This window comes from Macaca nemestrina, chromosome 13 (assembly GCF_043159975.1).
Source record: "Macaca nemestrina isolate mMacNem1 chromosome 13, mMacNem.hap1, whole genome shotgun sequence".
Taxonomy (NCBI): Eukaryota; Metazoa; Chordata; class Mammalia; order Primates; family Cercopithecidae; genus Macaca; species Macaca nemestrina.
In genome coordinates, this window is record NC_092137.1 from 112,681,586 (window position 1) to 112,704,378 (window position 22,793).

General features: G+C 48.3%; 1 protein-coding gene across 6 annotated transcripts in view; it reads left to right on the forward strand.

Annotated features, from left to right (window-relative positions):
• LOC105490170 (UDP-glucuronate decarboxylase 1) overlaps positions 1-22,793 on the forward strand; it is a 113,423-nt gene that overhangs the window by 64,413 nt on the left and 26,217 nt on the right. For all 6 annotated transcript variants that reach the window (XM_011755547.3, XM_011755548.3, XM_011755544.2 and 3 more), the window contains 4 exons: positions 142-263; positions 10,447-10,566; positions 18,352-18,395; positions 22,137-22,197. In XM_011755547.3, coding sequence (XP_011753849.1) covers positions 142-263; positions 10,447-10,566; positions 18,352-18,395; positions 22,137-22,197 — 347 coding nt within the window. The remainder of the gene's footprint in view (positions 1-141; positions 264-10,446; positions 10,567-18,351; positions 18,396-22,136; positions 22,198-22,793) is intronic.

The window sequence follows — 22,793 nt, forward strand, 5'->3', positions numbered from 1 at the left end:
AACCTGAGGTGGCCTCTTTAATACATCTCTCCATCTCTAAATGGGTCTTTCCAAAGTTCCCTTTTGCATCATAAATATGCATTATTGATATGAACTGGAAAAAGGAAAGATGAAAACAGTCTCACTTTTCTCCCATCGTAGATCCTGAAGTCCACCCTCAAAGTGAGGATTACTGGGGCCACGTGAATCCAATAGGACCTCGGGCCTGCTATGATGAAGGCAAACGTGTCGCAGAGACCATGTGCTATGCCTACATGAAGCAGGTATTTCCCCAGGGTCTGGGCTTGCGGTTTAGGCGTGCTGAGCACCCTGATCTGAGATGTAAAGTGCTGTAAAGGAATGAATGCCATGACTGATTTTGTCTGGGGATAGGTGTTTGGGAAGCTCAGTTTCCCAGTATTATAAATTAATAGTATTATCAACAGCTTTTTCCCTGTATCTCCTTATTTTAAAAATGATTTCCTAGAGATGAACTCTTGGGTTTGGAATACTGTTTTATGACTATGAACAGAATGCTTCTTCATTACCATTTGCTCACCAGCAGCTAAGAAGTGCCTCTTTTCCTGAAGCCTCCAAATCAATGGATCTTCTTTTTTTACTTTTCTATCAATTAAGTATAAAAATGGATGCATTATTGCTGTAATTTGAACCTCTTTAGGAATTGTTATTGATATGTATTTACGTTATTTCACGCTTTCTTCATTAGTCATTGTTCTGCTGAGGTGCTTTTGCCAAGGATATTTTAGGCCACAGCTTTGGTCTCCCGCATGTTATAGCAGAAATTGCTCACAGACCAACATGCTGAGGTTGCCACACTGGCCGTACTGCCGTGTGACTCTAAGATTTAAGCCTTCATTCTCTCAGTTCTTATCTCTGACACAGGGTGTGTGAAGCCTGCCTTGCCCACATCAGGGCAGTGCAGGAGCCAATCAACTGTGCAGAGGTGGAGGCCCAGGCACAGGATATTCCATTCATGTTCTCACTGAGTGTGTCCTTGGACTTGAGTCTGAACTTCCACATCCTCATGAAAATGCCCTCTGGTATGGTGGGACATGCAGGTAAATCAACATGGCTGTGGAACGTTGGTCCAGGACAGGCTGTTGTTGGTAGATGCAGTGTCTGTTTCTGGGAGCAGTGCTGTCAGGCCCAGGGTCCAGTCTGCAGGTGAGCTTGGGGAACTGTTGGCTGTGTGCTCTCTAGGAGGGGAAAGTGTTATCAGCATGGCCAGCATCCAGGAGTTTTCCTGACCATCTGTCTCAGGTCCCGGCAGAGCCCCAGTCAAGCATGTGCCAAGGGCCAGGTCACCTGCTCCTGACCTCGGATGAGAGTTTAATCGCCTTCCCTCCCCATGGTACCACAGAGGACAGGGCAATGTAAAGCCAGGTAGGCTCTCTGACGGGTGGGAGAGAATGTCGAGGACTCTCTTTCTCATCATGTGTTTAATGAAATGCCAGCATTAAAGATCCATAAATTAACCTTATGCTATTGTTGATATTTAAACTTTACTGCTTTATTTCTTGGCCAGAAGCAGAACGAATTGCCTTTGAAGCTACTTTAGTCTGTTGGCTTACATTATCCACTTCCTCTACGAAATGCTAATCAGTTTTAGTAGGAACGTACATTCATAATTCTGGGGCCCAGAATATCTGGACTCAGAAGTTTCAGATGATCTCCCAGACACTCAGGGCCACTCTGTGTGCACGGGTACTTAGGAGTACTGACTAGAGTGTCGGGGGCACGCAATTGCATTTTATTTAGAATATGTTCCAGGAGTGACATGATTCGCAACTGTTTTCTTTTGCTTTCAGTCCTATGATTGTATTTCTTACCTAGTGAATTTTTACACAGGTAAAGCTGGTGGACAAATGGGACATTTTGATTGAGCTTTTAGTTTTAATTAAATGGTTATTTGGCTAATGTAGTTGATAACTTTATGGGTATACGTATTACCTGAAGTATATGCTTGAGATAATTATGGTATTTGGTAATAATAGAGGCAGCATTTCTTGACCACCGACTGTACGCGAGGTAACAGTTCTAGGGGCCTGGACTCCAGCCAGGGTCTGCATTTCACACACATACTAACATTGGATCCGTTCCTGTCATCTGTGCCTGGGGGTTCAGGAAGGTAGCACCTAGTAACTCTGGAACATCAGCATTTACATTCCTGCTCACATAGGTCTCGGGAGCTTAATGGCATGGGCAGCGTTGCCCTGAAATCTCTGAGCAGTGTACGTGTTAGAAGCACCCCGTGTGGTCAGCTGGTTCCTCCTGCTCAACGTAACATCCCTGACGTGAACCCTGTGGGGAGGGTGTCCCTGTCACTCGCTTGGCATGGTACGCCTTCTATGGAGTTACCAGGCGTGGGCCTCCCACCCTGGAGTCCCCAACAGACAGTTGCAGAATGGCTGCAAGAGTCACTTCTGTGGCCAGGTTCACAGTGTAGTTCACACGGGTGCCGTGGGTTCTTCATGTGGGAACCACACTTGCTGCTTTCTGTCACACCGGGAGGCTTGAGAATTGGCCCACGGAAGACAGGTGCAGCACTTTCTAGGAAGGAGAGTGTGGAACTTGGGGTCTTGGCCAACAGGTCAGTGATCTGTAGTTTCACTGGGGCTCACACTCTACTTTGCACATGTGCTGAGGGTTTGCATCTGCCCAGGTGAGAAATGGCACCAAGGAAGGCCCACCTCTGGTGGTACATTGAGGGGGGCATGGAAGCAGGTGTGAAGCAGGTGTGATGTTGCCACCCTTCCCCACGGACCCTACCCATTGCCACTGTGCGGTCATTATGTCAGGGAGTGACCATGCCCTTGACCGTCGGGGTGCTGGGGCCCTGTCCAGTTCTGGTGGCTGCGAGGCAGTCAGGAGGAGCTTGTAGTTTCCTGATGAGGAAGGAGTGACGGGACCAAGAGCAGTGAGCCTGTGAGGGTCACTGTGGTCTTGCCTGAGTTCCAGGAGGCCTGTGAAGAAGGTGCCGTGTGTTCTTCCCACCTTCCGTCCCATTGTTCATGTTGTAAATGTTGTGCTCCCTTGTAGGAAGAGCCATGGGTCCAAGACCACAAGCCCCTCTGGGCCCTAAGATTGGTACCCAAATACTCCCACTTTTGTCTGAATGGGTGCTGAGGAGGGAGGAAAATGGTGCCTTTCCTCTCTGTGCATTCGAGCAGACACCTCACAGCTGAGACAGGTTTCAGCTCCTGCTATGGCAGGATATTTTGCCAGGTATAGGAAAATAAGAAAATACTGATTAAGCAAGAAAAAAGAGAAATTGCTATGCGTAATCCCAGCTAGAGACAAACATAAGGGGGAAAATTAAAAGCAACCACCACCACTATGTGAAGGTTGTGAGAGATATAAAATGTTCGGATGAAGACGTTGAGATGGTTCTTTAACTCAGGATTTTGTGACAGCTGGCAGCAAGGGTGGGTCCAAGCACCTCTTGCCACATTGGGTCTGAACGCTGTCTGTGGCCTGGTCGGGGGCAAATCACTGGACCTCTTTGGGGGCAGCAACTCCAAAGTGATTGTTATTTTCTGGGAGTATGACTGTGTTCTGAGCACAGTGGCCTGCAGGGCATTGTGCCTTTCGGATGTGCCCCTGTCTGGAGGTGACATTGTTTGAGGATGCTCTGCACACGTGCTGTGGGTGTTGCGAGAGAGCAGGAACTGGGGCCTGGAGTGCCTGCTGCATGCTCAGCCTCTGTTACAGCTCAGTCCGTTTAATCTCAGTTAATTCCTCACAGCCCCCTCTGAGGTGGGAGGGGTCAGCCCCTCTCACAGATGGGAGGATGGGCTCCAAAACTGGTCTCCAGGTCCCTAGCCCATCAGTGGGGCCGGGACCCTCAGCTGGCTACCTGTGGGGCCTGCTCCTCCCAACACTCCCTGGCTATCCCTGCAGGCTGAAGCAGGTAAGGAAGCATGAGTGAGCAAGAGGATACCATGCAGCTCCAAGTCCAAAGGTGCCAGGGCTCCTTTGCAGCTCACACAGTCGTGGGACGGTGCCCAGAACGAGTGGTTCACGTGCCTGCGCTAGCGTCACCCCTGCACCTCTCAGCTGGGAGATTCAGCAACGGGAGCTGCACTGTGACCTTGTCGGTTTATAGTTCTAAACATGACCTTTTCAGAGAGTTTGGTGGGAAAATTTAAAACTTCGTGTTAGGATTTATGCTGTCTGGAGACAAATGAAAAAATCAAGCAGGATGAACCAGGTGGAATAGTACGTCTGGCATATTTTTAATTCATTATTTTAACAACTTTAATTAATTTCTTATACATAATAACATATCCCCTCTTAAGTATAAATTGTCATTTTATTTTCAAGATGCTATATAGTATGTGGATATGTCTTACTCTGAATAATATGTAAAGATTGAAAATATAAACAAGATAGAGGTAGGAAAAAGTTTTTTATAGAAAAATTTCTCTTTTCCTAAGGATTCTCTTCTGAGTTTCTTCTAATGAATGAAATTTCCTAATGTATTCAAAATAGAATTTTACTTTCCAGAAAAATCTACCACACATCCCTTAGAAAAAGGGAAACTCCCTGGAATATTTTTTCGTGGGATGGAGTGAGATGGAGGTTGGGATCAAAGGGCAGAGCTTCTCCCGAATAGTTTGAACTTGCCAGGGAGGAATTAAATTGCCGCCTCTGCATGCATTTGTACGCAGTGGCTTGATAAATGTGGGGGCCTCCCCCGTAGGCTGCGGTCAGTGCTTAGTGTGCATTTGAGTTCATCGCCCCCTCATGAGTCTGACTCTGAGGTCTGTGGCCCACCCACTGGGCTGGATCTGCAAAACAGGCCACGATTCATAAAACCAGCAAATGGCAGCGTGGAAAGAAAGCAAACTCAGAAATCACCTAGTCTAATGTCCCTGAAGGTGTGGTTTTGTGTTAGTTCCTGGCATCAAAGTACTTTTGAAAAAGTCAAAGAGTTGGTATATATATTCTACCTGAGTTGAAAAAAAAAAAAAAATAAGCAGCCAAACCAGGTGCAGTGTTCCATGGGTAGGACTGGCACCCCAGGGGGCCTGTCCTGTCCTCCAGATCTGCCCAATAGCAGTTTGGCTTCCTGGCCCTGTGACTCACTCATTGGGTTCCTGCTGGCCGCATCCCACCTGTCCCACCTGGACACTGGCAGAGTGATATCCACGCCTCCTGGCCTGCTGCAGAGCAAACCCCAGGAAGGTCAGCTGATTGTTGATGCTGAAGCAGGAGTGCTGAGGAAGACGGCCAAGCAGTTGCAGACACACCCCTCCCAGACCCCCTTCCTCAGCCACCCCCTTGAGTCAACTTGAACCTTTTAGCACCTTTGAGAATCGTGCTTCAGCACAGTGAGCTCTGCAGTTCTGCAGTGGCCTTAGTCTTATCCACAGGTAGGGAGCAGAACCTGAGATATATGCATGACAGGCCCTAGGGGAGTTAGGGGGTTCGGCCCTCACAGCCTGACCCTGTTGCTTTAGGGATGTGCACGTAATTCTCCAAGGGAAGCGTCAAAGAGAGTCTGGGCTGCTGTACCTGGGTGCACTTCCTGGCATTTCTCTATCCTGTTCCCTACAGGTGAATATGCTCAGGCACCTCCTTCAGGACCTGCTCCCACTATGCAGTGCTCTCTTCCACCTTCTATCACTAGTACCTTACTAGTACCTTCCGTCAGCGAATATAGTGATCATGTCACAGTGTTCAGTGGCTTGATACAGCACAGAAAGTCATCACTTAACAGCATCAGTGGGTTCTTGGAAACTGCTACTTTCAGCAGAAGGACATAGAACAAAATCAGCAGTAGCACAGGCTAGTTGCTATAAACAAGAGTTAAGTTCCCAGGCGTATTTCTGGTCACAAAACATCACCAAAATTCTAAATAAAGACTAAAACACTTCTGATATTAAGGATTTGAAATAAATGTGAGCCATCCACCTAAGAAAGACAAATAAAAACAAGATAATTATTTGCAGGGTCTGAGGTGGCCAGAGACTGTCGCAGCAGCCCCAGGTTCCAGGCAGGAGCCTGCCCTGGACAGGATGCCACCCTCTCACAGGGCATACTCACTCACACTGGGACCACTGGAACAGCCCACTTGTCTGCCATACACAGCTTCGGAATGTGAGAGGAAACCAGAGTACCCGGAGAAAACCCACGCAGACGTGGGGAGAGGAGAACGTGCCAGCTGCATGCAGACAGTAGCCCCAGCCAGGAGGTGATTTTGTTTCTCATCAGTGTTATCATGAAATGATATTATTTGGGGACCTGTTGTACTCTCCACTGAATGACTGCATTTTAAAAGAAATTTTGAGGGAGAACCCGTGTGTCGTGAGCAGGGCAAACAAGATCAGACATAACCAGGTCCATGAACATTTGTGTCTTTCCACAAGGTCAGGCTTTTATTCATACTGTTTCCATCATAAAATCCGTGTGCTCTATGCAGTTTCCAAGGAGGGACTTCTTAATACTTTCCATGCACTCGGTAATCAGAGCTGTGGTCACACAGGCTCAAGCCACTCCACAGGTCAGTCAGTACTGCAAACCATACCTAGTAGTATACTTAATATATAAATGTTTAGATTAAACATTCCACATCAAACAGAGTAACATTTAACATTGAGAGATAAGGGGAGAGGAAAAGGGGTTAATGAACCAGTCCAAGGACAGTGACATGGACAAGGAGAGGGTCCTGGGCTTATCTGGACGCACAGCATCATCTTGCATGGAAGAGCCCTTGATTTGGCGGCAGATGCTGGGTGCTGATCATGAGTGACAGCAAGATGGAGCCTGTCAAGATGGCCATCTCGAGTTGTAGAAGTCCTGTTCATTATGGCCCTTGAGCCCTTTGGTGAGGACGACAGTAAAGGGTTATGCCCTTAATCTGGTTGGGAGTTGTCTCTGTTGATTACGCAAACATCTAGACCATGTTGGTTGGATGCCTTTTGAAATGTGAAATGGAGTCATTTTCTAAGATAAAATCACTTATGTCAGAGGTGCTCTGTACACCGTGTAATCCCTGCTGGTAACATTTCTGTCCTTAGGAGATATCTGGGGAGGGAGGAACCCTGTACCTTCATTATTCCTCTTGGATCACCTCTTGCTTCTCGGGCCTGCTGTTAGTTGGCTCCATGTCTCAGGACCTGCATACCCAAGCCCTCACTCCTCTCTCAGCTGCTACGAATGAGGCAAGGAGGCGTTTGGTGCCAGCTTACACTGTTCCAACCTAGCTGGTGTTTCCAAAGGGCCTTTGGGAGCCTCAGCCTGTCCCTTACAATCCTAGCGTCCTGGTGGCAATGTTTCTGAGCTATTCCACACGTGGTCACCGTCACTTCAAGGTAAATTAGTGTCATCAGAAAATTGGGGACCGAGGTCAAGGGCAATTACTGGGTTGAGAACCATCCCTTGGAGGTAGATAGTAATGATGGCAGTTTTCAAAACGGTTTCAGTGTTTTAACTCCTGTGTTGTAGGTAGAATGGATATTATTGTCCTCATCTCAAAGATTAGGATCTTAAGTCTTAGAAGCTGAAGTGACTTCCTCGGGATAATGAATCCCAGGATGAGATGAGGCCATCCAGACATTCCAGCCTCCACCCTGTGCAGGGCCCTCAGCATCCATCCTCTCTGAGTTTCCGTTGGTTCTATGTTGGCGCAGCTTAGGCTTGTAGGAGTTGTCTTGACCTTCCTGATGCTTGGAGCTGTCCATGACTCATGGGTCATCACAGGGGACGGAACCACAGAGCATAAAGTGAAACCTAGCCGTGCCTAGGGATGAGTCAGCAGTTAGCTTTCTGACTGACAGCCTTGTCTATGCTCAAAGGCACCAGCTCAGTGTCAGCAGGGCCTGACCACTCGCAGGCAGAACATTGTGTGGGAGTCAGGGGTTCATGAATGTGTTTGCTTCTTGGTCCTTCAGAGGTAGGCTCTCCCTTAAATGAGACAGTGTTGCCTGCTGTGCCCTTCCTGGGTTTTCAGCCTGGCTCTTCCCTTCTTAGGAAGGTGGCTTTGGGTCAGACCCTGGACCTCTCCTCAGCTCTGAGATGAAGAATAACTATACCTTTCTCCAAGCCATGCATGTGGGTGACAACTGAACTGCCACCATGAACAGTGGTGTCGGCACCCACCGACTTTCCCCCCGCCTGCCCACATGGTCCCACCGTGAGGACCAGTGGGAATGAGGATTCAGCAGCAAGTGGACTATCCAGATTAATTGGGGGTCACCTTTGTATGAAGGCCAAGGGTTCCCTGAAGCTACCTAGAAAGGGATAGATGGGCATGCAAGCTCCAGAAGACACCATCGTCCCAGAGGAGAGCAGGTCTTAACTGGAGTGAGCCTCGGGTTCCTGTCTATTTCATGTAAGGAGTTTCGGCTTCATGAGTAGCTCGTCTTACTGGTGTAGACCGGCCCTGAGAGCTCGCGTTCTTAGAAGTGTTGTTGCGCTCACAGCTATTGCACCTGTGTAGAAGGGCTGCCCTCTGTTGCTGAACCATTACAGACCCAAATAGAAAAGCCACAGCAAGCAAGCCTGTTTATGGGTTGGCCAGTTAATGTCTGCTCATCCTAATGAGGCCACGTTCTGGAATGTTGTTTTGTGGAAAGGGAAGGTCAAGAAGATAAAAGCATTTGATTTGCTGCAAATTTTGCCTAAACCATTGAGCTTTTCCCCTGCTAGGCACATTGGGTTACTGTAAATGTGCTGAGGTTTTCCCAGTCTCTTCCTAGAATAAAGCCACATCCATTCACTTTGGTTCTTTCCTCATCTTATCAATGAAATGCAAGTGGGTACTTCTGAGTTATTTTCTGTTGAGAACAGCATCTCTGCTCCCCCACTCTTTTTAATACACTCATTAGTTCGGTGGAGAAAAGGGTTGATTTATTCTTGGACTTAGCTCATATCTTTGTAACTGAGTGCCTCCTGTGAAGTATTACAGTGTATTGCTGGGAAGAATTAGCACTAATAAAGCACTCTGGCTTCTAAAAGTTAACTGTGTGCTTCTATGCCTCCCACCCTTTTTCATATCACAGCACACGTAAAAACCTACCCGGGTTTGTGGAACACCCTAGGGAAATTGACAAGGCTGCTGTGGGCTGAAGTGGCAGCCGTGTCACTCCAGCCACTGAGAGGGCTGATGGGGGCCGCTGGGACTCACGCCTCATGCCCTTTAACTCACTATACTGGTGGAGACATTCTGTGCTAAGTAAGCCTTGTTAGCTAAGGGTTTGTTGGATTCCCACTCCCAGCCCATGCCGGCCTAAGGTGTTGGTATAAATTGAAAAAAGAACTGTTTCAGCTGGTAGTGATAACTGGCACCCAATACAGCCACTGGGCCTGTGCTTCCGTGTCAGAACACTGAGGTGATCAGGTGACTCCTTTCCCAGTCTCGCTGTGACCGAGTCGGTGGCCTGCCTGGGCAGTGAGCAGTGGAGCGGGAACGGCAGACATATGGGCGCGGTGAAAAGCAGGAGCCCCAGGTCCTCATGCCCGAGGCCCCCTGCTCTCAGATGTCCAGAAAGTGCACGGTTGTTCGGCAGGGAATCAAATGTTAGATACATATATACTGTAAAAGCCCACTAATTCAGAGTTTGTGATAAAAATATTTAATTTTTCCATCCATGGCAAAGCGGTCTGTGAAGTAATTAAACATGATCATTTAGAACAGGCTTTTGTTATTCAGATATGCACTTCCCCGATTGCATATTTGAAAACAGGCTTTTCTGGATTACAAAAGTAATACATGTTTATTGTAGTAAAAATAGAAGCATTAAAAAATACGTAGAAGGAAATGAACATAGAGATGAAAATGAACGGGAGGGATGACTGTTTTAAACAGTGTCAGTATGTTTCTCTTTCCAGGCCACTAGCTAATAACCTATACTGGGCACTAAGTTGTATTTAGTTTTTCACTAAAACGGATGTTTTTCAGTCAAACAGATTGGGAGTGTAGTTGCAAGGTCACTCAGTAAGAATGTTTCTGTGTCCCCTTTTCCTGAGATAGAGAGCCTTCTTTTATTTCTCCCTAGCTATTAAATATTCATTGACATCCAAATCTCTATTGAGTGATAAATTTGCACAGTATATTATGTGAAAAAGATTAGAAAAGCATATTCATAACGTGATCCCATTTGGGAAAATATATATTTAACTGGGAAAAAAATTTATATAAACAAAAGTTTTTTGATCCTTGTACTGTTTATCTAGCTGGTTTTCTACCAAAATACTAATGCTGATGGCCTTTCAGTGATGAGATCTGGGACGGCTTTGCCTCTCTTTGATATAGCCCTGTGTGGTCTCCTGATTGGTTTATAATGAGCACATTGTGGAATCAGAACAAAAAAGCCATTTCCATTTTGAAATGGAAAGCAGAACGTTTCCTGAAATGCTTTGCGTGCAACACACTGGAAATGCAAAGTGATCGCATGGACCACGCAGGGGAGCACGCCTGACCTCCTCTTCTCTCTGTTCCAGGAAGGCGTGGAAGTACGAGTGGCCAGAATCTTCAACACCTTTGGACCACGCATGCACATGAATGATGGGCGGGTGGTCAGCAACTTCATCCTGCAGGCGCTCCAAGGGGAGCCGCTCACGGTAGGTGCTGGCCTCGGCGTAGGGAACACGTTACAACCCAAATCGAAGTCAGCTCACAAAGGATGAGGGACGAGTGCATCTCGGTTCGGGGAGTGACACTTCTCAAGCTGCCATGTCGTGTTTGTGTTCATCCCCGCTGCCCTCCACTAGGGGGAAGTCAGGCACGGGGACAGAACCCAGATGCATGACTGCTCCACGTAACTCGAGTCGCCGTGCCCTCCACTGAGGTCTCTGCCCATGCCTCCAGGTCTGCCTGCCTGTACCAGCCGGCCTGTGAAGACCTTCCCCGACATATTTTTGGCCTGCTGGCTGTAGCCAGAGGTGTGCCTGTACTGGGTGTCCTCGGATGACCAAGAAGCCTGGGCTGGTAGGGTGAGGAGGTGAGCCGCATCTGGTCAGGCTGGGCCGTCACCTTGACAGTGCCGGCAGGCCCTCAGTACCATCCTCTACTGGCCACCCTCAACCCAGGGAAACTTCTGGAGCCAGCAGAGGTCCCAGTGATCTGTGGTTGGTGGTCCAAGTGTGTGGCAAGGATGTCTGTGCCGACAGTGACTGCTTGGTACCCTCGGATACCATCTGGGGTCAGGGTGGGCTGCTCATTCCAGACCTGTCCCCACAGCCCTCTGGCCTCGCTGGGAAGGAGCGCCCCAGGCCTGCCTGGTGAGAGGCTCTGCCGGCGTGTTTGGTTTTGCTAATCCTCCCTCCCACCCCCACCTCCCCCGCCATTCCTCTTCATGGTTATCTGCCCAGGCTGCTTTGCTCTGATCTGTAGCCTCCTAGAGCCCTTTGCAGCGTGGCATTTAGTGGGACTCAGGAGTCGATTTGCATCCTGTTACTCTGAAAATCCTGTAGGATGGTTTGTTATCAATGGAGTGTATTCCAGGGGGAAGAATTAAAGCTCTTTGTATTTCTGTGTAGTACATATGTGCCTACCCATTGACCAGTTGGTCGCGTTAGCTCACTCTTCTGTCCCATGATCTGCAGGTGACATTACTCACCTCCTTTTTCAGGTGAGGATGCTGGAGCACAGAGGTTATATGAGTTGCCCAGGCTTAGGTGGCCACACAGTGATAGCCTGGGTTTGAAGCCAGAGCCCCCGCTCTTCATGAGCATTCTCCGTGGTGCGCATATCTCCTTGTCTGTGTTAGCTGCTCCGCTGCCAATGTAGAACCAAAAGCCTAGCCTGTTACACAGTGGGATGGCTCCCTGCGGGCAGCTGCATCGTATAGCTGAGTTTTCGCTGAATGCACTCCAGGGAAGAGGTGAGTCCAAACTCCAGCTTCAGGCTCCCAACAGCCCATGCCAGCTCTCCCACGTCCCCCGGTCACTAAGTGGTATCTTGGTACCCAGAATGGAGGCTCTGTGACCACACATGGCTCTTCTCCTTCCTTCACTGCACAGATCCACCTGCACATCCTAATAGCCGTGCCCTACCCAGGTAGATCCAGACTTCAGTCCCTGGTCTACACTGTTGCCGCCCCACCCCTATGTTATTGCCATAGGCTTGGAGCCACTCTCATTCTCCCTGTTCTGTGTACTCTCAACCCCGCAGCTGGAGGGAGCCTTGTAAAGAGAGGTCAGAAGCTCGAGTGGCTTTGCAGCTCCAGCAGAGCATGGGACGCGGCCCTGTTGCCTCCGAGCCTTCCCTCAGGCCGGGCTTCCTTGCTCCCTTGCTCCCTTGCTCCTGCCTGTCCCAGGAGCGTCTTGCTTTTCTTCCAGGCATTCTTGTTCGTTCATCCTCTCCTTAAGGGAAACTTCTTGATGCTTCTCTGCATTATGGCAGCAGGCTGGTTACCATAACCATGTTAATTGTCTTCACTGCCCTTGTAACCAGCTGAAATACGAATTTTCCAGCCCCAATCCCTGTTAGTATAGTGTATGCCCTTCAAAACCAGGAACTTTGTTTCATTCGTGGTTGCATCCCCGGCTCCCAGAAGACCACCAGGCACATGGGCGCAGGAGAGAAATGTTGGGTGGACTAGTTACTGGGTTGTAGTGGCCGCTTTCCTTTATGGTAAGTGAACGTGGTGAAACTTCCTGTCATCTCATATTCCCCTCTTGCTGCTGCTTGGGGTTCTGAGGAGCTCGTGCTGTGCCCTGCGAACCCCTTAGTCCACCTGATCAGTTGAGAATTCCACATCTGAGGACAGCCTGGTGCCTTTTTAGTGACTGTTTAGAAACTCCCTCATGCTGTGAGATGAGAGCTGCTTTGTTTGCAGAGTAAACTGTGAAAGCCTCCAAGAAGCAACTTGATTTAGTGCCTCCTTGGCAGCAGCCAGGGCTCCCGGTGTCCCCTAGCCACCCCAAGAATGCCTGCATTGTTGGCAGAGGTGATAATTCATGTGTTGTCTTCAGACCAAGCAAGCTTTTGTGCCAGAGACAGAAGGGAGAAGATCTCTGGAGCTGTCCATGACCGCAGTTAATCCAGAACGTGGCGGGCTTCAGTCTCTGTGGGCACCTTCTGGTGGCAGGAGGCAGAAGTCCCGAGGGAGGCCTTTCAGAATGTGTTTTGTTTCCTTTGTCACACAGAATTCTGTTTCCCAGCAAGAATTTGATGAAGTCACTGACTTCATTCTTTTCTGTCCAATTGAGATACCATGCCTTGCTCTTGTCAGACGGCTCTATGGAGCGGTCTGGGGAGAGACTCACAGGCCTGCCTCAGCCAGCCTGTCTTTAGAAACACTCGGTTTATTGAGGAAGGGAAATAAGGAGGCGCGTCCACCTATTTCCTTTTCTGCTACATTTCCAACAAGTCACTTCCGAGATGAAGGCCTCTTCGGGGTGGTCGGAGACGGCTCAGTGTCTCGTCCTCCCTTTCCAAGCGGGACGGGCGTGATTGCTTACCTTGCAGCTGTGTTTTTGAGCAGATTCCTCATGCCTGTCTTAGCATCTCACTCGCTGCTGTACCAGATGCCTGTGAGGAGGACTCAGGGAGTATGTCACTAGGTTAAGTGCATCATACATCAAAGCTATATTTTAAGTGGAATCATGTAGAAGTTCAGCCAATTTTGCATCTCAGCTTAGAGAATAGATGAGTATGGTTCAGGTAGAGCTATTGTCCTACGTTTATTTTCGAAGAGACTTTGGCCCACAGTTCAGCAGCACATTCACAGGAGGGGTTCACTCTGCTTTCCACCTTACGTGATTTTTCCCAGGTTTGGATTTGCCCAGGACAGGTCAGACGTGGCAGAATTGGGGTTTGAATCCAGTTCTATATCATTTTAAAAGCCTTGCTATTCTTCCAAAGGGAAATTTTGGAAAAATCATACTTCTAAGACCAAGTCAAAGCTGGTATGATGTTTAGCCTTTTTACTGATACTGTGGTATGTTAAGTGATTCTTACATTGGGCCTTTGTTTGTGACAGAGGGCCATAGGATTTGTTAAACAGTTACTAAATGGTACTGAAGTATAGTGAGGAAGACTTTATTCAGGACCATCATGACAGGAATACGGATCATTGCAGTGGGATTTTTCAGGGGGAGAAAGACTGGGATCAACTCCAAATACAGTACAGGCAAGCAGAATTTTCAGCCAAGGAGCAGGGAGGAGATGAGTGGATAGAAAATGATTAAGAGGAAGCCTCAGAAGTAAAGAGGATTCTTTCTAAACCAATCTAACAGGATTCTTGCTGATGACAGGCCAGGGTGATCGGACACACTCTGGGGGATATGAGGAGTGAGGAATGTGAGATATCGAGGGTAAGGGTTTCTCTAAACTGACTTAGCAGGGTTCTTGTTAAAACTAGATTTTACAAGGAAGTGCACAAATGGGCCTAGGAGAAGGTACTAGAGCCTGAATGAAGTTTGGCCAAGCAAAGAATCTTTGTCACATCTTAAACACATAAAGCACAGCAGCTGGGGACATTGCCAAGTGATCATGAGAGCTCCTTGCTGCTCCTCACCCCCGGCTGGTCCTCTCCCCTGTTGGTGACTCCTTGATCATCACGCTGCTTTGACCCGCACACAGCCCTTCGTTCCCCGGCCCCCTGTAGCAGCCTTGACTCTTGCATGAATCTCCTTGCATCTGTCCTGTTCTGTGAAATGAAGCCAGAGGGACCGAATCTCACACCCTGTCTTCTGTTAGAAGAACAATGAGGAGGCTGAGGGAGCTCTGCTGACGTCAACTGTCCACACCAGATCCCTGTGATAATCATGGCCAGATTTTGCTGCACACCCAATTTGTGCCAAGTCCCTGTGGGCCTTATCTTGAAGTGGGGGAGATAGAAGGCCTCAGACCACGCTGGGAGGGCTGTACACGGGCTGCAGTTGAGTTCTAGAGCCCGGCGAAGACAGATAGTTTGGATGGGGCATAATTGCATCGCATCTTCTCTCTTGCACACACACCCTTTCTTTTACTTTACATTTTCACATTAGCACACTGAATATTTCATACATGAATTACAGATCCTCATGTTGCAAAATACTGTGTTAGTGAAATAGGGAGGGTAATTTAATCCCAAGTATAGATGATGGATGTGATATGCTATAGAAACTGAAATCCAGCAGGACTCTTAAGGATACAAGGAAGGAAGTGTTCCAGGCTACCACTGACATTGCATCTTAGCCTAATGCACACACGGGAGCATACAAACCTTCAAGACTCTGTCAGCAAAGCCTGTCGGGGTGTGCAGTGGGCGTCCCACGGGATCCACGCCTTTCCACTGCAGCCCGGCAGAACAGCCACCTCTTGTACTAGGGACTATTTCGTTGAGGCCCAGTTGCTTTGTGGACATCAGGTGGGACCTCAGAGGGGGTGCTGCTGAGCGGCTTGTGTCACCGAATCTGAAGGGAGCAGAGCTTACCCGGTGACCGTGGTGCCTGCAGATGAACCTTGTGTCGGTGCTGGCTGGGCGGGGAGCTGCCCCTGGCGAGTCATGCAGGGAAATGCGCCCACAGTTGTAAATCTCCTTCCAGTGCGCTTTGAATGAGGCAACGGTGGGAAACACCCAGCAGCCTGCAGGTTATTTCGGGAGCCTTTTGGACTCCCCATACTGCAGCCCTTTGGGATGAAGTGACATTCAAGCTGCTGAGTGTCTCCGCCACAAGCCCCTTGTTTGGTTGAGCAGGTACCTGATGTGGTTCTTCACATCCTGAGCCTGGCAGCCTGGGTTAACCCGTCCCGGTCTGGGGGTTATCCAGCATGTGGTTCCCTGGATTGTGTTCCCCCCAGGGCATGTTTGGGTGGAATAGAAAGCCGCCACTGTGCTCTTCCATGGCTCCTCTCTGAGAGGCGGCGTGTGCGTGGATACCGCAGCTCTGACAGGCGAGCCTGGGCTTTCGATCAGGCTGAAGACTGGCCTCGACTGGCTTGTTGAAGGCCACTGCCACTCTGCACAAAGGTGTGCTTTCTGTGAATGTGGCTGGAATGCACCGGCGGACTGGTGAGCCCACCGTCGCAGTGACCCTGACTGAATGCGGTGGGAAGGTGCAAAACAAGTAGCAGAAGTGCATCTGTGCGCTCAGCTTTGAGAGCAGAGCCCTGGACGCAGGCAGAGGCAACAGGCAGGACAGCAGCACAGCCCCAAACCCACCTGTGGAGGAGCCTGTGACGCGGGAGTTGCCTAAATCCAATACTCACTACAGTGAGGTCATAGAATGGCCTGGTGCCAGCCTGAGAGCCACAGTTTGAAAAAAAAAAAAAAAATTGTACAGGCAGTTCCGAAGTTATGAACACAATAGGGCGGGAAGAAGAATCCTGGACTTGGAGTCAAGATAAATTTGACTCTGCTGGGTGCAGGTCACTGCAGCACTTTGACCTTCCATCAGCTCATCTCCAAAATAAGGTTGTGAAAAACAAGAAGAGTTACACCTACAGCACTGGTGTAGAGGCGAGTTTCCAGGCTGAGGGAGCTGGCAGTAGGTGGACCTCCTCTCCTACCAAATCAGGCCCCCCGCTTCCTGCCTTCCTCACGTGTATCAGAAGGATCAGCCAGGCCGGAGAATCAGGTTCAGACAGAACTCAAGGAATTCCCCTCTGCTTCCAAGAGGCCCATGCCCATCTTTCCTCAATGTTCCTTTACTGAGATTTGTTGCAGCTGTAGTTTCTGTGTTGACAGGAATCTCCATTCCTCAGTATCTCCAGCCTTTTCTCAGTGGAAGGCCTTACCCCCAAGAACAGAACCTACATAGATAGAACTGATACACCTGTGAAACTGGCATATGTAAATGCTTATTAAGAAAACACAGAGATAGCCTTTGAACCTGCTAAATAAATAAGACATTCAGGAGGTTTGAGGCATGTGCTTTTTTTTTTTTTCCTTTTGAGACAGAGTTTCGCTCTTCTTGCCCAGGCTGGAATGCAGTGGCGCGGTCTCGGCTCACTGCAACCTCCGCCTCCCAGGTTCAGGCGATTCTCCTGCCCCAGCCTCCCGAGTAGCTGGAATTATAGGCATGCACCACCACACCCTGCTAGTTTTGTATTTTTAGTAGAGACTGGGTTTCTCCATGTTGGTCAGGCTGGTCTCGAACTCCCGACCTCAGGTGATCCGCCCACCTCGGCCTCCCAAAGTGCTGGGATTACAGGCATGAGCCACCGTGCCCGGCCATGCATGTGCTTTTCTTCCCCACCTGCTCCTTCCCCTTTTCCTTCTCAGAGCTGGAGGGAGGAGCTCCAGGGAAGCTGGGCTGAGTGTCTGGGGGTGAGGGGGCTGGTGCTGTTCTCAGAGCTGCTGGCAGGGGCTCTTTTTTGCTGTCAGGCGGGAGGAGGCCCCAGGGTTGTTTAATAATCAAGCTTTTCCCAAAGGCAGTCTATTCCTCCCAGCTGCCTGCTTTCCACCACAGGAAGGCACACAAGCAAACAAAACCTCCGAGGGCACTCTCGTTCCTGTGATGCTGCACTTAGGAGATCTCCCCAAGCACCTCTGTTGCCATCTCCGCCTGAGTGGCGTGATCCGTGACGCTCCGCAGGTCGTTCAGCAGGTGCTTATCCCATGTTAGTATCGCACCACGCATCGTGCTGGGCTCCAGCAGGGCGAAGAGTGTTTGGACACCAGTCCTTCTGGGGAGTTCACAGTTGGGGGCAGTTGGCAAAGGGCTTTCCCTGGGGAATGAGCCAGAGGAAGCTTCTCCAGGAGATGGCATCAGAGCCTGTCCCTAAAGGATAAGTAGCACTCTGCCAGGTGGAAAGTAGACAAGAGGGTCTTGGCCGGCAGAGCAAAGAACACAAGCCAAGCTATGGAAATGTGGAGCAAATGTGCAGTGGAAACAAAGGAGAATGTGACCCTCCCTCCTGCCTCCTCCGCGTCACTTTCAGAGTCTCCTGCATGGCTCCACCTTGGCCTTACATTAGAATCTCCTGGGGAACTAGCTGTAACAATACCAGGAGATGCCGGCCTCATCCCAAACAGTCTGTGGACCAGCCTGGGCGGCGTCCCCGGCTCTGCTGTTGGGCAGTCAGAGTGAGGAACCCCAGTTAAATGCACGTGTTACTGTTTGTGTGTAGATCTGTCACCTAGCTGGACTCTGAGGTCACAGCCCTCAGAGCCTCACATGATGCCTGACACATCATAAGACTCCAGCAGAAGCAAATTCCTTCAGGCACTGTCTTTTGAGGGAAGACTTTACGCATCTATACCAGCTGCACGCTTTAGGTGTTGCTGCCCCCGTCTCACTGTCGGGGCATGGTCTCGAAGTAGAGTGCGGGATGTGGCGCTAGATGCTTGGAGTCAGCATCACTGCCCCCTGGGATCAGTTTCGAGGTCAGTCTATGTCCCCTGAAGTTCCAAGGACACCTACCCAGTACTGGTGTGGTTTTCTCAGGAGGCCTAACTGTTGGTTTCCTTCCAGGTATACGGATCCGGGTCTCAGACAAGGGCGTTCCAGTACGTCAGGTAAGACCGTCCTGCCCCGCCCCAGCCTTAGCAGTGCCTTGGAGCAGGCCTACTTGACAGTTCAGTGTCTTGTATATATTAACCATTTCCATTTCCACAACACTAACACTATATATTGATTAAAAATGTTTAATTTTATGATGGGAAAACTTGCTGTTCTCTGTTTAAAAGTTAAAATTTGCATTCATCTCCATGACTATTGTGACTCATGTGCTAATCTTTTACTGCCACCTAGCGGTGTAGCGCTGAAGTTGCCCAGCTCTGAGGGTGACTTGGGTGATTTCCGCGGAAGTTAAGAGATGGCCTTATGCATCCAGCAAACCTGTGAATGCCAGAATCTGACCCATTGCAAACGTGGCTCGCGGGGTGGAAGAGGTAGTCCTTGTGGAGGGCACAAGGTAGATAGTGTTCTCATGTTGAATTTCATGCTGACACTAAATGCAGATAAAAATATGTTTTTTGAATAGATTCACGTGGTGATTTTTATTGTTTTCTTGGCAATCCTTATAAATCCGCTGTTTTGTTGTTCCATTCCACTGGTGATTAATTTTAGAAGGCAGTATGGATTCTCAGAGTGGTTAGGATAGAAGCAGTTGCGTATGCCAAAGTGCATCCACCAATATGTGGCTACTGTAAATTCTGTGAAAGTTTCTGGTATCCTGAATTGTTATAAAACCCAGTTCTATATTTTGAACCCATATATTTTCATTCTTCATTGCAAATACCCCAGTATGCCTGTCAATCAGGAAGTGTTATTCCTGCTGTCTTGGCGCCATCCCAGGGGCACTAGGGTGAGATGGTGGCTGTTGTGGTGCAGGTTGGGGTGGTGCAGGTCAGGGCAGCCCCCGAGTCCCACCTCAGCCAAAGCAACCACATAAAATTCTATCTACCCAGGACCCTTAGGTAAGGGTCCTGGGTAGGAGTCCCTAGGAGAAATGAAACTGGTAGTCAACTAAAATTTTAAAAACAATTCAAAATAACCACTGTAGATTTTTGCTGAAAGTATTTGTGGATTTCCATTTACTCCAAAAGAAAGCTGTGAGTAAACATTTACACAGTCAGTGGTTTTTTCCTCCGCATCCATTAGTATCTTGCCTCAAGGGGCAAAAAGCCCGAAAGTGTACTATAACCAACTATGTTGCCTAAATAGGCATGCATATTCTAAAAAGCGATTTAATGGGGAAATGGCAGCTGCCCCCACTTTGGGACTGTGTTCATTTCAAAGCATTTAGCATAGGCACTGTGTCCCTGGAGGAACTATCATGGCACACTTCTGTATGGGAACCAAATTGTGGGCCTCCCGTGGATTGAGTACCGTCTTCGCATAGTGACAGGTTCTCATCCCATCCTCCTCCACTCACCCAGCTGTGCCCTTTCCTGAGGGAGTTTGGCTGTCCTCGGTTATGTGTGCCTGCCTTAGGCTTCCTCACCAGTGGCCCCCAGGCTTCTCCAGCCCCCACACCACATGGAATATCAATGAGATGTTGTGTGGTAAAAGGAAATCAGTCAGAACCCATTCTTCTTTCTGCTCTCATTATCTCAAGGGCATTGCCTGCAAAATTCATTTAAAATAGCCTCAGAGACTTTTCTTTTTCTAGGGACTAAAATACTTTGAGCATTCGATGATGCCTGCGCTATGTGCTGTCCCAGCTCAGGACAAAATGCACCCAGGGTGCCTGGCCCGCTCTGATGGGCGAGACTCCCCTGCCCCGTCACTCTGTGCCCTAGTCACTGTCCTGTGCCTGCTTTGATGGTTGTGGCTCATGCTCCTAGCTGCCATCACATGCATCGTCCTCTCGCACACCACTTGACTATTTGAAAAGAGGGCATGAGCAGTTTCCCTAGACATATGGTTGTTAACCCTTTTAGAAAACCCGTTTTCATAACACTTCAGTAGTATTTATTTACTCCCCACTCTGGTGATCCTCTCTGGTTTCACGGTCGCGGAGCTTGAGATGACGAGGCTTCAGGGACTTTGCCATACTTGGGCAAGGGTTTCCCGACGTAACTTTTTAGTCATTGAGGACTCAACTGAGTTTATTAACTGACCAAAGTTTTGATGTTTTTCACAAGCAGTTTTTTAGGAACCGAGCATCTTTTAGTAATGCACAATGTCTGTGTCCATAGTTACTGTATTAAATTAACCATTCTCCAAACCCATGATTGCCTCAAAACAACAGTGCAGGGAGTCTGAGGTCTAGGTGGCCATCCGCATCGACATTTTGGCATGACCGTGTTTAATATTCTCATGGCCGGTTTTGTCCTCATTTACATAACAAAGGCATGCTATTTTTTTTAAAAAGTCACTTTGTCAAAATGACACTTGTAAAGAGCTTCAGGTTAAATGAGTGTGATCTATGCAATTGTGACCTTAAAAGTTGCCAGTTTGTCAGGTAGAAGGCCCATGGCCCTCCCGTCTGCCCCCCTGAGGATGACTACCTGAGAGTCAGCCTTCTTCCAACTCAAAGAGACCCACCCCCCAGTTTCAATATGAAAACCTATTGTGGATGCAGTGGAATGGCAGCTTTTAATGTCTTTTTACAAACGTGCACAGGTGTACGTCATGAGTGCGCTGTTGTAATGTAACAGTACTGCCATAGTGATGAAGTGACTTTTTGCCAGTTTCTATAAAAGAGAAATCATCCAGGGTCAGCAGGGATTTGCATTAGTGCTTGATCCTTGAGAATACAACATTTTAACCATGTTCGTATGAAATACGCATTTGTCATAAAGGAACACGCAGAAATATCTTATTTACTAAATACCCCAATAGTTTTTTTCAGTTGAAAGCAAAACCTATCTGGGGTTTTCTTTTGGAAGTTTATCCAGACCCAGCGTGACCTGCTCCTCACTGGTAATGATGGAGGAGGAGAAGGAGAAGGGTCAGAGCTTTAAAAGTCTTCTAAGAATTGTAGCTCATGGAAAATTGGCATAGAAAAAGTGCTTGTGCTTATTAGCAGTGAGGTGTCATTTTTACGAAGTAACTTTTTTTTAACAGAGCCACACTTTAAAGCTTCTGAAACTAAGAGCCAAACCTTGGTAAGCGAAAGTTTGCTTACTTATCTTCACCTTCATGGCCCAGCTGATCACAATCCATTTGAAACATCCGAATATCCCTGACCGTTTTCATACGAGCTGTTTTGCGGGATGGCGACTTCACCGTCGGGAGCATAGGGAGTGACGTTTCTGTTTATTTAACCCTCAGTATTGTCTGGCTTTATCTGTGATTTGCCGGTATGGGGATCACATACTGGAGTTCCTTCATTTCCGTGGATCTTGTTTTTAAAAGTAATCACGTGCTTTCGTACAGGTCAACTACTGGGTTCACATTAAACATGAATTTTCTTTGGAAACTTACGTAAACTCCATCTTTTTTGAGTGTATGCCTGTTTTAACTTATGCTTAGTTTTTCATTGTTAAAGGACTTCAGAAATGCAGTGGCAAACTCAGCCCCATCTCTCAGCTTCCATCCTATTTAACCATCTCCACCACACCCAGAAAAAGCAAATCCCAGACGTCAAATATATCATTTCATCCATAAATACTTTCGCATTATAAACACCATCTTAGTTTGCAGGATTTTATTTTGACATTCAATTTTCCATTTGGGTTTTTATTTTCTTCTGGGGGTGGTAATTTTTCTTCTGGGAGGGTTTCTACGTGGCGCGTGGCACTAGCGCGGCGTGTGGCACTAGCGCGTTCCAGCAGGCAGAGCCTCACCCGCCTCCCCTTTTTTTACAGTGATCTGGTGAATGGCCTCGTGGCTCTCATGAACAGCAACGTCAGCAGCCCAGTCAACCTGGTGAGTGCTCCTCTCCCTCCACTCTGCAGGACAGCTCAGACTTTCATTCATTTGTGAAACCATGAGCAGCACCAGGCTTTGCTTCATTTGCTATCAGCACACTTAAGGCATTCGTGTTTGTTGCTTGCTAAATACTAGAGGAAAAACAAACAGAAAGTAAGAGTATACAAAGAAGTAAAATATCTGCAAGGCATGGATGAGTGATGTAATTAGTCCCTCCACCTTCTGAAGGGCCCAGGTCTAAAATTGTGTGAAGCCCTTTGGTGGTAGTAGGTGGACATGTGTATGCATCTCATTCTCTTTTTACTAGGTGGGTCGTCATTATAAGACCTGATTGCGTTTTTAGAAGATGGAGGTTGTTCAGAGAGAAAGTTTTCCAGTTTTTGATGATGTCTGTCATTTAGCCGGACAGACCACCTTCATGGCTTCTTGCCTTCCCTGCATGCCTGCCCGCAGCCCAGAACCTCCTTGTTGGAGGGATCATCCAGTCTTGAGCAGTTTCAGTGCTGGTGAACTTGCTTCTGCTCAGAGAAATTCACCCTGTCTTTGGACAGTTCTGGCTGGCAGAAAACTCTTCCTTATATTGAACCAGAAAT